This window comes from Gavialis gangeticus, unplaced genomic scaffold, assembly GCF_001723915.1.
Source record: "Gavialis gangeticus isolate Ggan-Ray unplaced genomic scaffold, GavGan_comp1, whole genome shotgun sequence".
NCBI lineage: Eukaryota > Metazoa > Chordata > Crocodylia > Gavialidae > Gavialis > Gavialis gangeticus.
In genome coordinates, this window is record NW_017729031.1 from 83,425,279 (window position 1) to 83,437,426 (window position 12,148).

A 12,148-nucleotide genomic window follows, 5' to 3' on the forward strand; every position below is an offset into this window, starting at 1 on the left:
ACCAAAAGGCCTACACATCATGGCTTCCAGTCAGATACCTGCTAAGCCAGGCTTCATATGTGCTGTCCGTGCTCTGGTAGGGACATGCCACATCCTGGGTAGTCTGTGCCTTTGTCATGAGGGGATAATTAAGAGCAATGGGAGATTTCATACCAGCGCAGGAACAGGCTACTCCCAAACCTGCATATAGTTTCCTCATCTGATTCCTTAGCATTGGGCTGGAGAGGCCATTTGTTTGGTAAGTTTAAGTGATCAGATTAACGAATAACTTGTAAGGTACTTAGGAACAGAAAAGGACAAGAGAATATAATGGATTATGACCTGTATGGGGGATTTGGGTAGAGAACACATCCTGATTTCCATTCAGCAGCACAGGGCACTGAATCCCATAGTTAACAGTTGTGAGTGGTGTGTGTGTGTGTGCACAAGTGTGTGTGTGTGTGTGACTGACTGACTGTGTTGGCCACTGTCTGGGCATCCTGTGTTAGCACCAGAGCTGGGAAAATGCTCCCCTTCAAAGCCAGAAACCTTGAACACACTTTCATGTTACATATGTACCGTATTTGTTGAGCACTAATGTCTAAAAGATTGTTTAAATCAGTTTTGAAAATCTGAGGTGCTAAATTTTTAACTAGCTTTTTATTATTGTATTGAAATTATTACCATAAAAGCTGTGCAAGTCACACAATTTCTATTTCTCATTGTCTACTGTATTTTATGTAATTAATGCAATTTAAAGCCTGTGGATCTTTATATTTTTTTGTCAGTTGTGTTCTATAAACCACTTTCTAAAGGCACTGAATAAAGGAAAGTATCCTCTTTTACTCTGTGTACACTGAAATTGCTGTTGGTACCACACCGTCTCTCATAGCTGTGGATGGACCCTGGGTGGGGTGACACCTCCCCTCTGCTAAGGACAGAGATGGGAGTAGGCCCAGGGCTGATAGAGTTCCCCTTGCTTACAGTGGGGTCCTGGCATCTCAGGATCTCCCATCTGGGTTCAGAGCTGGGGCCTAGGGGGTCTCCAAGTCACTTTATGCAATTTGACTGCAAGGGCTCTCCTGCCTGGGGCTTGAATTGGGGCTTGGGAAAGGGGGCATGGGAAGTCAACCAAGAGACACTAGTGTCTTTGTGACATAAAGAGCTGTACCACAATCAGGGTGGCACTGCCTCAGTCTTACCTAAAGAGACAGACCAGGAAGGAAAACCAATGAGCTCCTGGACCAGAACCTAGTGGCTTAGGCACCAGATCCCTCTGTTGCTCTCCCTGCTGCCCTCACATGCCTTCATATCTGCTTACCCTCCCTACAGAGGGGCTGGGTATCTGCAGCAAGGTAAGGATGGAGGGAAAATCAGAGATCTACAGCCCACAGCAGGAGGCCAGGTCACAAGCTATGACCCAGAGAAAAAGGTTGCCAACCCCTGCGCAAAGGGATTAATTACAGCAGCTACTCACCACACACAGGTGGAAAGGATCGTGCCTGTTGGACAATCCCATACCTGGCCAGAGCCAACCCGGGATCACAGGGCCTTGTAAGCCCCTCATGCTGACCAGGTTCAACAAGCAGCACCAGGCTCTTGCACTCATGCCACAGAGCAGCCAGCAAAGGGAGGCGCTGGGTTAGCGCTGCCTTTCCAGCAGCAGAAGCCAGCCCTCAGCACTCATGTGCACTCCCACCACCAGCTACCTACAAAAACAGCCAGGTCTGCAAGGGCAACTTATCACTTTACTGCAATCCTCACCCCAGGTGATATGTGGCTACAGGCCCCTCTTGCCTTGTAGCACTTGGATGAGGCTAAGGCAGCCAGGGGATTTATACATGTTAAGGGAAAAGTTAAAAAAGAAGTACTGCTAGCACTTGTGGTGCTGGGGAGAGGACCTCGCGAGCATGACTGCTTAAGGCTTATAACAAATACCTGTGCCAGTGTCATTCCAACAAAACAGCACTGGCTGAAATTGAAATAATCATCTGGGGGTGTGGGGCTGGTCACACTGAAAGAGCAGCGTGAGACAGGGAGGGGAAGACACTGCATGTGTGTCTGTCTGTCTACTGGTGCAAAAATCACCAGGAAAGCTCCCTCTACCCAGCAGGCAGCTGCCTAAACCAGCTCTGAGCCAGGGCCTGGAAGCCCAGCTGGTTCAGTTGGAAACAGCTCTGTTACCAACAGCTGTTTTTAAACCTTCACTCCGTATAGCAGTGTCAGCCAGCACTGAGGTGTGAAGCGAGTGCAGGCATCCCTGGAGAGACAGCCCCTGGCAATCAGGCTGTGGGCTTTGTGCAGGTGCAGCCTGTGCAGGGCATTCACTGTCACCCAGGCCTCTCTGGTCCTCATCTTCCCTGCCGGGTGCTGATGTTCAGAGGGAGGCAAAAATATCTTGGTGGGGCACACATGGTTCCCTGGGGCAACAGTGAGGGCGGGGCACATACAGACAGGCCCCTTCCCCTTTTGTTCACTCATAGCTTCTCTCAGGCTTCCACACTGCTCAGCTCTGAGGTCTTCTCCTTCACTGGCACTTCATCCAGAGGCTTGCATAGCTCCTTGGCCAATGCTGGCTCCTGGGGCTTCTTGCGTCTTCTGTGCTGGATGCTCACATACACTGCTGCTGTGAGGTACAGCACTGCCAGCAGCGTGAAGTAGGAGAAGTACACGTAGAACTGAGGGACAGGAAGAGAGAGCAGAGGGGATGGGATGTAGCACAAGAGCCTGGGCTCAAAGGCACAGGTTGGCCACTAATGCCCTCCCCTGCCCTTGCTTGCTTTGCTACAGGGTGCTGTGGCTGACTCTGGCCCTACTTCCCCTTCCTGCAATCTGTCCCAGAAGCAAAGTCTCAAATATGGCTGGCAGGGCCTAGCACATGCTCTGCCCACACACCCCTGTGCAAAGAGGCCAAGCACAGGCAAATGTCAGCTCTGGAAGCAAATGGAAAAGGGAAGAGATAGGATGCTGCTTATGAGAGTTGCCACAGCAGTGGGGAGGAACAGGCAGGAGCCAAGCCTGGGACCCAAGGGTTTCGGCTAGTTCACCTGGCCCACAGCTACACGCTCCCATTCAGGTGGTGGCTGTACGATTACAAGCAATGGCCACAGGGGAAGCAGGATAACCAGCCTGGCCTCAGCTGTCCATAAGCAAAGCTCAGGAGTAAACAGGCTGGGCAATGCAGGACAGTTGGCCACAACCTCCCCTCCCCTCAAGTCCCATGCTCCAACTGACCTGCTTTCCTTTCTCCTGCCCAGCTACAAAGCAGCCTACCCCAGGGTTCAAGGCTTGGCTGTTCCATCGAGCTCTAGTACGCCCACCTAGCAGCCATGAGCCTGTGCTTCCCCAACCAGCTCCTACAGACAGTGCCCCTCTGACCCTGTGACCTTACCTGAGGATGCACAGACAGGCCCAGGCCTCTCTTATCTGCTATGATAATGGTTATAATGGTCTTCAGAATGGTGGCAAAGAAGGTGTTGATGCCAAACACGAGGGCACAGAGCTCCTTGGAGAGGGAGGTGGCAATCTGGAATCTTGTATGAGAGAGATGGGGGCATGGGGGGAGGCAGAACATTAATTCAGCTGATTCAGGCAAAGGTACTCTCATGAAAATACTCCCCAACTTTCAGCCTAGCCAAGCTGAGGCTGCATGGCCTAGTCAAGCGCACTGGAATATCCCATTTTCTGTTCTGAGTACTGAGCCCTTCTGATTTGCTGGAGGGCTAGGCTCACACCTGTCTGACTGTGTAAGTGGAAACTGTCCCTCCTGGTGTGTAAAGGGACTGATGCTCACCCCCTGCATCAGCCAGCCTTCCTGGCACTGATGCTGACATGTAACATGTGATGCTAGCAGCCCCATCCCCCCTTAAATATAGAGCGCTCTGTTGGAAAACGTGGTCTGTACTTGCTGTTTCAGCCCTGCCTTTTCACGGGAGGCCAAGTCCCTAAGTATGGCTCCAGTGCTCGCTCTCTCTACTCCAAGACTGCCCTTCAGGCAGCATTTAGGATGCTTACATGCTAACCAAAACCAGTTGCAGCCAGGATAATGCAACTGTGCCCATGTTACCAGTCAGGGGAGCCAGCCTATGATGGCCAGAGCAGGAATCTCCAAGCAGGAGGTACTCACATTGCTAAGGGAACCAGGAACTGATAGGAGCCCCTGAACAGCACATATGCCACATAGCACAGCCAGATGTTACTGGTGGAGGTCATCAGCAGGAGAAGCCCTGCCTGGACTGCTGTCACAGTCCCGATCACCAGCTCTGACCACAGCTTCCAGCGGATCTTCACAAAGCCGGCAGCAAAGGATGCAATGGCACCTAGGAAGACAAAGCAGGGTAATGCTGCACTGCCCACAGTGGCACCTGTACTGCTGAGTGTCTTGCCTGGCTACCCTTTGCCCTGGGGTGTTTCAAAGGATAATCATGCTGGACTCACTAGCAGAGAGCCAGAGATAACACAGCCTGGCCCAAACAGCAGCTGAAATGCACCACTGTGCACTAGTAATAACCTGCTTCCCCTGCAGCATGAGCAGCTCTCTGCCCTTAAAAGCACAGTGTCAAGGTACATTCGTAATGGGTCTCACCTAGCAACCCTGCCCTATTCAGGGATTACATGGCAGGGCCACCAAGCTCTGCCTTTAAAATCTAACCGTGTTTAGCTGGCAGCTGCAGGCAGCGGACTTCAACAGTGGAGGCAGGACAGATCATAGCATCATAGAATCACTGAGTGGGAAGGGACCTGGACAGATCATTGAGTCCGACCCCCTGCCATGGGCAGGAAGGAGCACTGGGGGTGATTAGACCCCTGCCAGGTGCCTATCCAGTCTCCTCTTGAAGATTTCGAGGGAAGGTGAGAGCACCACCTCTCTGGGAAGCCTATTCCAGGCTCTGGCCACCCTTACAGTGAAGTAGTTCTTCCTAATATCCAACCTAAACCTATCCTCCCTCAGCTTGTGGCCATTGTTCCTGGTGACTCCAAGGGGGGCCCTGGTGAACAGACTTTCCCCGAGTCCCTGCTGGTGGCCCCTGATAAGGTTGCAGGCAGCCACAAGATCCCCCCTCAGTCTCCTCTTGCGGAGACTGAAGAGATTCAGGTCCCTCAGCCTCTCCTCATGGGGCTCGCCATGGAGGCCCTCAACCATACGAGTGGCCTCCTCTGGACCCTCTCCAGGTTCTCCAGATGCCGAGCTGCTTGCTGACTTTCTTGCAGCCACTTTCAGGGCAAAAGCCTGCTGAGTCCAGCCTGGCAGCATGATTACCAAGAGTCAAGAGCCACAAAGACTACGAAGCCAGCAGCTTTCCCCTTAAAGACTCCCTGGATAGAGGTGTAGTGGCAGAGGACTCTTCCTCAGATAAGTGCTTCTTCTTGCCTGCCACTGTGCCTGGCTCAGGTCAGCTACACCTCAGCTCCCCACAAAATGATCCCCAAACCCTGGCAACAGATGGGGTTGAGTTACTGACTGTGGTGCATGGCACCATGGCCACGAGCTACTGGGCACGTCCAGTCTGGCCGAGTGCAAGGAGCTAGAGATCTCTCAAACTGCTCAATGAAATGGAACAAGGAGTTTAGTGCTCCTGCAAACGGGGGCTAACAGATTTGACCCGGGTGCAGGCTGTGTGAGCTGCCACACTGCTGGGATCTTTCAGCTTAGTACAAGATAGTGGTACTTGTTTCACTACAGGGGAGGATTTCAAAGCCACCTACTTAACCTGGTGCAAAGCCTTTGTATGACAATGAAGATCCACGGTCTGACAGGTGCCCATAACTACAACTATATGACCATGACAGAAACAGGTTTAAAACGAGGCTCATTTCAGCTTTGCTTGAATCAACTGAGAAAGGACACGGGGAAGGTGAACTGTGCCATTCTTAAACCGCTCTTCTCCCAGAGGGAGGCCCTCACTCTGCCACTGCTCCTAGGGCCTCACCTTTGCCATTCAGATCTGAGACCTGCCGGAGGTGGGTCTGCTGCAGTGCTGAGTTGTGAGACTTGGTGCAATGGCTTCTGTCCAGCTGGGAACTAATCTGGGCTTCTGGGCTTTGTCAGAGCACAGGGAAGCTGCTGTAACACATTCCTGAGGGATTAGAGCCCAGGGCAGGACTGGCCACTTGGGGATGCGCTTCCCAACACCCTCCCCACAGGCCCCTCTAAAGACAACTCTTCTGCAGATGGACTGCACTTCAGGTAGCTCAGATGGAGACAACCTGCTGTTGCTTGGAGCAGAAGGACAACAGAAAAGCCTGGAAGCCAAGAGGTGCACGTACCAAGTAATGTTGAGGCAGCATCCACCCCGCCATTGTAGACTTTCCGGTTATCTTTGGCTGGATAAACAACATCCCACAAAATCTGCACATAATACAGCATTAGGTAGTAGCCGGCAGAGTTGAATATCCACCAGAACGACCAAAGCCGCAGCTGGGGCTGCTGGACAATGGTCCCCAGCTCCCGCAGCATGCGGCAGAGGGCAGCATCACGCCAGCAGGAAGGCAGGCATGTGGTGTGCTTGTAGTTATCTGGGCTCATCTTGTCCAGCTCCGAAGGGGAAGTGCTATTACACACTGGCTCAGCCCTGTTGAAGAAGAGACTCCGCCTAGGCCGCTCCAGGAACAGTGTTATGAAGAGCCCAAAGACTGTGAAGCCCAGGGAGATATAGTTCAGTGTCATGAAGGGCACCCCACCAACTGTGACACAGAGCTGCCCCAGCACTGAGCTGGTGAAGACGCCCATCAACACAGCAGACCTGGAGTAGCTAGCCATGCGCTGATAGAGTGATGGGGTGACCAGAGAGAAAACGTAAGAAGAATAGGCCACACGGGCTGCCATGGTGATGCTATAGAATAACTCCATGAACTGCATAGTGAGGATGGTGGTGCCGAAGATCAGGATCAGCCAAATGGAGATGTAGCTCAGGCTCTGGAGCATCAGCACCGGCTTGTAGCGCAGGTAGTCTGTCAGCAGGAAGATGGGTACCAGCACCACCATGTAGGAGTACGACAGGACTGGAGTGATCTCATTAGTCACCTGCAAGGCAACCAAGTCAGCAAGACAGCAGCCATCATGCTGCAGAGGCACAGGGGAGGAAAGCACTGTGAGCATAGTGCTTATTGCTGTGAGCACAGAGGTGCTGACATTTGGGGGCAAGCTCTGGAGGTGGCACTCCTCCTTTAGGTTGCTGAGCCATGGCCAGAGGCCAGGCTGGTGGGAAGTGTTCAACTACTGCACCTTCAGCATCCCTAGTCCTTGGATGGGTTCATCCTGCACCCTCCTGAGTACTGGTCTCAACTGACGTGCTCCTGCTGCTACACCTAGAACCCAGGATGCTTCTTACCATGCATTCCAGGACCAAAACATAGCAATGGCTTCTGAATAAAGAGCACCACACCACACCATGCACAATGGTGCTATACAGCCCAGCCAAAGGCCTAGAGCATGAGCTCTGGGCTGTCTATAGAGCATAGATCATATGGGATCAAGGCAGCAGCAACTGCTGACTGATGTAGGAGCTTGGCAGTCTGGGAATAAGTATTAATTACCTGCCCAAATGGTTGCCAGGGTGCTACTGTACTTGAAATCCAAGGCATCAACAGACAGAACACACCTTGTAGGCATGAAAATGAAGACTGATGTGGTGCTGACTACAAAGACAGCCTGAGAACACCAGTCAGACCTGGGCCAGTCCCTGGGGACACAAATACTTCACAACCCAGCTCACACACCACACCCCGCAGCCTGCCCACCTCCTTCAGACTCTGGCAGCAGGAAGAAGACAGGAGGGACAGCAAGACAGCACTCCCCATGGGGTAGGGCAACACAGTGGTTCTGGGGCAGTGATGGGATGACTCAGCTCATGCCAAAAGCTTTGGGGAGCCCCTTACCTTCTGCACTGCCTGCCTGTCTCTATAGTAGGCCATTAGCACACCTCCCTCTCTGCCTACCACCACCAGATCAAACCTCTGCTTCCCAGCACTGCCATCATCCTTGACAGCAATGGCCCCACAGAAGGTACCAGACTCCCTCTCTGCATGGGGATGTGAGCAAAAGTTGTGGCCTTCCAGCCAGGCTCCCGCCACTCTGCCCCAGTTTGCTTGGGCCTTCCTGACTGCCACTTTCCCTGCTCAGGTTTAGGTTGCTCCTATTCCTCCTGGGCCCCAAAGAACCCTGCTCTCCACAAATATCCTTGAACCAATGTGCCTCAATCACTCTCCCCCTGCTTGCTGCTCCCTTCCAAGGCCCCATGTCACACTCTGGGTGGGATGCGAGCTTGTGCTACTGCAGACCATGCTACAGCACAAGTGTCCCAGTATCTGTTTGTGCTTACCCATGCACATGTCTGTACAGGCCTGGGGAGAAGAACTCAAGGCCTCAGACGTTTGAGTAGTCCGGTAAGAAGGGAAAAGATGTATATAACCATGGCCTTTGGGACCTCAGCAGAGCAGCACACAAGTCATAACTGCCTAATGATCATGAATGAGCCTTCTTAATAAAATCCCTTATCCTGGAGGAATTCAACAGCCGTCTTGGTGCTTGGCACAGGACTCAACTAAGCTCCAGGCAACCACTTTTGCTTAGGACTCTGTGTTCCCAAGCCCCGGAAGTCAGGCAGTCCCAGTCTCAGCTCTGCCCTAGCACAGCAAGTAGCAAAGACCCGTTCACATAGCTGAGACATGAAGTGTAATCAACTTAACCTCCACAGTGCAAAACCCGCACTCCTTCTTATAGCAGTGGACAGCTAATAGTTAGAGCACTGTTCTGCCTCCCCTCCAGGGGCAGAGATTGCCTGTCTTGCAGCAAGTTACACACACCACAGCAATGACAAGACATTGTATTCCTGCTAGGCAAGCCCCTGTAGGCCCTGCAGCCTGCAGAAACACCACTGTCTCTCTGAAGCATTGAGTGAGGGCAAGAGTCTTGGAAAAGTACAAACTGGGACATACTTAAATCAAAACACTTAAGAACATCAGAACTACTATTTGCAAACCATAGGTCCATCTTGTCCAAGGGAATGGATCATCAGGAGGAAGAGGACAAAAAAAGTCCCAGATTTAAGCTGTGCATCAGAGACCATCGGGGTCAAGCTAACTGTCTGCAGACACTCCACCTGTGAGACTGCATAAAAGAATTCCTGTCGAGAGAAACTGAGGTCAACTGATGTGACTGGACTTATTGGCTTCCTGCAAAGAACACATCCAGAGCGTACGAGAGTGCATTAACTAGCACTGTTGGTAGCTGGCTGAGCAGCTGCCCGTCAGTTAAACATACAGGATAGGACTGCAGTGACTCCTTGGCCCTGGCTCCATTATTTGCTGGTTCCAAAACACCTTGTGTCACTTGTCCCAGAGTGGATGTTGAAAGGGAGAGCAAACAGGGCTTTTTCCACTGTTCCCCTGCCACTTCCAGCTTCCAGCATTTATGGTCTAGGAATTTTTGATTCAGACACTGTGCCCCAACTCCCATGCTCAATAACTACCGATGCACTTTTCCTCCAGAAATCTGTCCGATCCCTTGTTGTTTGGACAGATAGGTTTTGCATTTCAAAACATGCATTTTGAAAATAAACATTTAATGGAAAAGGTTAACCCAAAAATCAGTTATTGTTGTTTTGTGCTGCAATGTTTTGTTTGACCCCTCAGAACATTTTTTTTTCTTTTTCTTCTTTTGTTTTACCAAAAGCCAAGTCTTGTTTGCTCTGGGCTAACTTGATGCCCCTGCTGTTTCAGCCACTCCTGTGGATCTCTGTATCTCCCATTTGTGGGAGGCCAAGGGGAGGCCACATGCTCCGTTGGTTTGGTTTCTGATGGGGGCAGCCCCTCTGCCTAAGCTCATTCCCTTGCAAAAGGGGTAAGCGATGGTTATTGGATATTTGCCAGGAGGGACCATAGATGCAGCAAAGCCCAAAACAGCTTTCTCTGATTAACCCTGGTCAGCACAGTTGAGCTTCAGAGAAGGAGCTTGGAGCTAAATGAAAAGCATGCTTCAAGCCAGCAGAGAGACAGCAAAAGGCAGGGGGACCCTTTCCTTCCCAGCTCTGCCAACACCCAAACAGGAACAGCAAATCCTCACGCGCAGGAGGTAGTCGAGCTTTGTGGCCAGTGTGGACAAGGTGAGCCACAACCCTCCTTGAGGGCCACTCTGCCCCCTTCCCCGACTCCCAGGTGTACCTGACAGTGTGTGCCCCAAGGTGCCAGAATGGATGTGCCTGGGGTCATGTGCCATGTAGCAGCTTCCCATGCCACACACCAACCTGCTGTGGAATCCATGCTCCATCTCAGGCCTTGAGTACCCCAGTGACCCCACCAATGGGCACACACAGCACCTAGCACAACAGGGCCTGGCTCCTTCAGGGGTCTTGACCAGTGCACCTGCACACCAGGTGACAAAAGTCTTCTGTCTTCGCTGCTCAAATAGCAACTCACAACTTTTGTGCCAGAGCCAGTTATACAGCTTGATTCTGGTACAGTGGAAGGTGAAGCATGTTTGTAGTGCAAGTACAGACATGCTGTAGTGCACTTCCTGTTAGGGGTTGGGGCCTGGGCTTTTTGCAGAGACAGAAAAACCCCAGCCCCTGGGTCTGACTACACAAGCACATGCAGTTTGTTTCCGTGCAGACAGTGCATTCCCTGCTACACGTGTCCAGGCTTACCCCTGCAAGGCACTATGGCTGCTGCTACCCACAGCTGCACTGTGGGTTACTCTGCCAGATATGCTGCATAAGAGGCAAAAAGTGCTTCCCCAACATGGCCCAGAGCTATTTAAGAACACTCTAAATGCCACACACGGGCACCAGCAGCTACAGCACAGGCATCTAAAGACAAAACCTCTCCTGGGCAGAGCTCCCAGCTATGGTGCCCTGCAGAGCTCATCTCTACTCCCCAAGCAATGGAGAATGCAGGGCAAGAAGCACAAGTGGGTAAGAAGCAAAAGGAAGCAGCACCGAGTCCTTTCCCTCTGCCCCTCAGCAAGGCAGCATGATCTGGCTTTGCTTGGCCATGTTTACTAGGGAATTGATTCCTCAGCCAGCCGGCACTTAGATCCACTGCGCAGCTGGTGTCTGAGAAACGTGCAGTGTCTTTCTGGCACACTCCAACCTAGGCTGGGTCCCACTCCAACTGAGGTGCTCTGCCTAAGTCTGTCAGAGCAACCATTCTAGGCTTGCCGCCCTGAGGCTGGCAACATATCCCCCTAGCCTCCTGCTTTTACTCCAATGGCTCCTTCTCTGCTGTGATTTGATCCCATAGAGCAGGTAGGGCTGTAGCTCTGACCAAAATGAGAAGCATCATGGCTTACCTCTAGCTGGAATGAGGTCTGGAGAAATCACTCTATCTCCTGAGCACAGAAGGGGTTAACTAAAACTTCTGGCTTTAACAGAAGTCCTTCCTAAAAAGAGATTAGCTATTTTGGGGGGAAGTTGCTCTGCATGAACTTCCTCTGCTCCCCCTCCCCCAAAGCATAAAGCAAACTGCTGACACAGGATACTGCAGCTGGGAGCTCTGAACTTTGATTTCTTGGGAAGTGGGGCAGAGAGGAGGCAGGACTGCCTATGCATTGCATGACTGCTGCAGCTGACCTCAGGCTGGGTGCATCACTAAACAAATGCAGCAAGGAGCATTAAAGAAGTGATCCCATGTGCCACCTCTCTGCTGCCTTGTACATCAGCATCTTCCGAGTCCTGCACAACCAGAACTCACTGGTTCTGGGCATCTCCTTGGGAAAGGTGATAAAGAGAAGCATGAACTGCTCAATAGTGAACCGCGTTGGGTTAGGTTTAAACAGAAACCCTTACAGGAACACAGGGAAGAGTTCACTTATGTCTCCATGAATCTTCACTCCAAAGAATGAGGTGAGCCTGCTGGTGCTGGTCAGCACCTTCCAAACCAAAGATAGGAGTCAAAATCTGGCCTTTTGACACAGAAAGAAGTTTATGCAAGAACAGTTTGACTTTTATTCAGTTTTCTGAGGATTCCCCCCCCCCAATCTCTCTGTCACCCACTGACTCCTCAATTGACATCTTCACTGACTAGCTTTCTCGTATGCATACCAGCCTCTAGCTTCTTCACTATTCGTTCCATCCAGGAAAAGCACACACCAACTGTCGATGCTTCCTTAGTCTGACAAAGGCTATTTTAAGAGGTACACTTTTAACTGAAAATTAAAACATTTGCATATCAT

General features: G+C 51.5%; 1 protein-coding gene across 2 annotated transcripts in view; it reads right to left on the bottom strand.

Annotated features, from left to right (window-relative positions):
* Positions 1-12,148, bottom strand: part of SLC19A1 (solute carrier family 19 member 1) — a 41,512-nt gene that overhangs the window by 5,731 nt on the left and 23,633 nt on the right. The window contains exons 3-6 of one of the 2 annotated variants that reach the window (XR_002098658.1): positions 6,247-7,003; positions 4,106-4,298; positions 3,371-3,512; positions 322-2,657 (exon numbers count right to left, since the gene is read on the bottom strand). Coding sequence is in view for 1 of the 2 variants with exons in the window: in XM_019523233.1 (XP_019378778.1) it covers positions 2,469-2,657; positions 3,371-3,512; positions 4,106-4,298; positions 6,247-7,003 (1,281 nt within the window). In the remaining variant the exon portion in view is untranslated. Of the gene's footprint in view, positions 1-321; positions 2,658-3,370; positions 3,513-4,105; positions 4,299-6,246; positions 7,004-12,148 lie in introns of those variants that run through there. The other variant, XM_019523233.1, reaches the window with a different exon arrangement.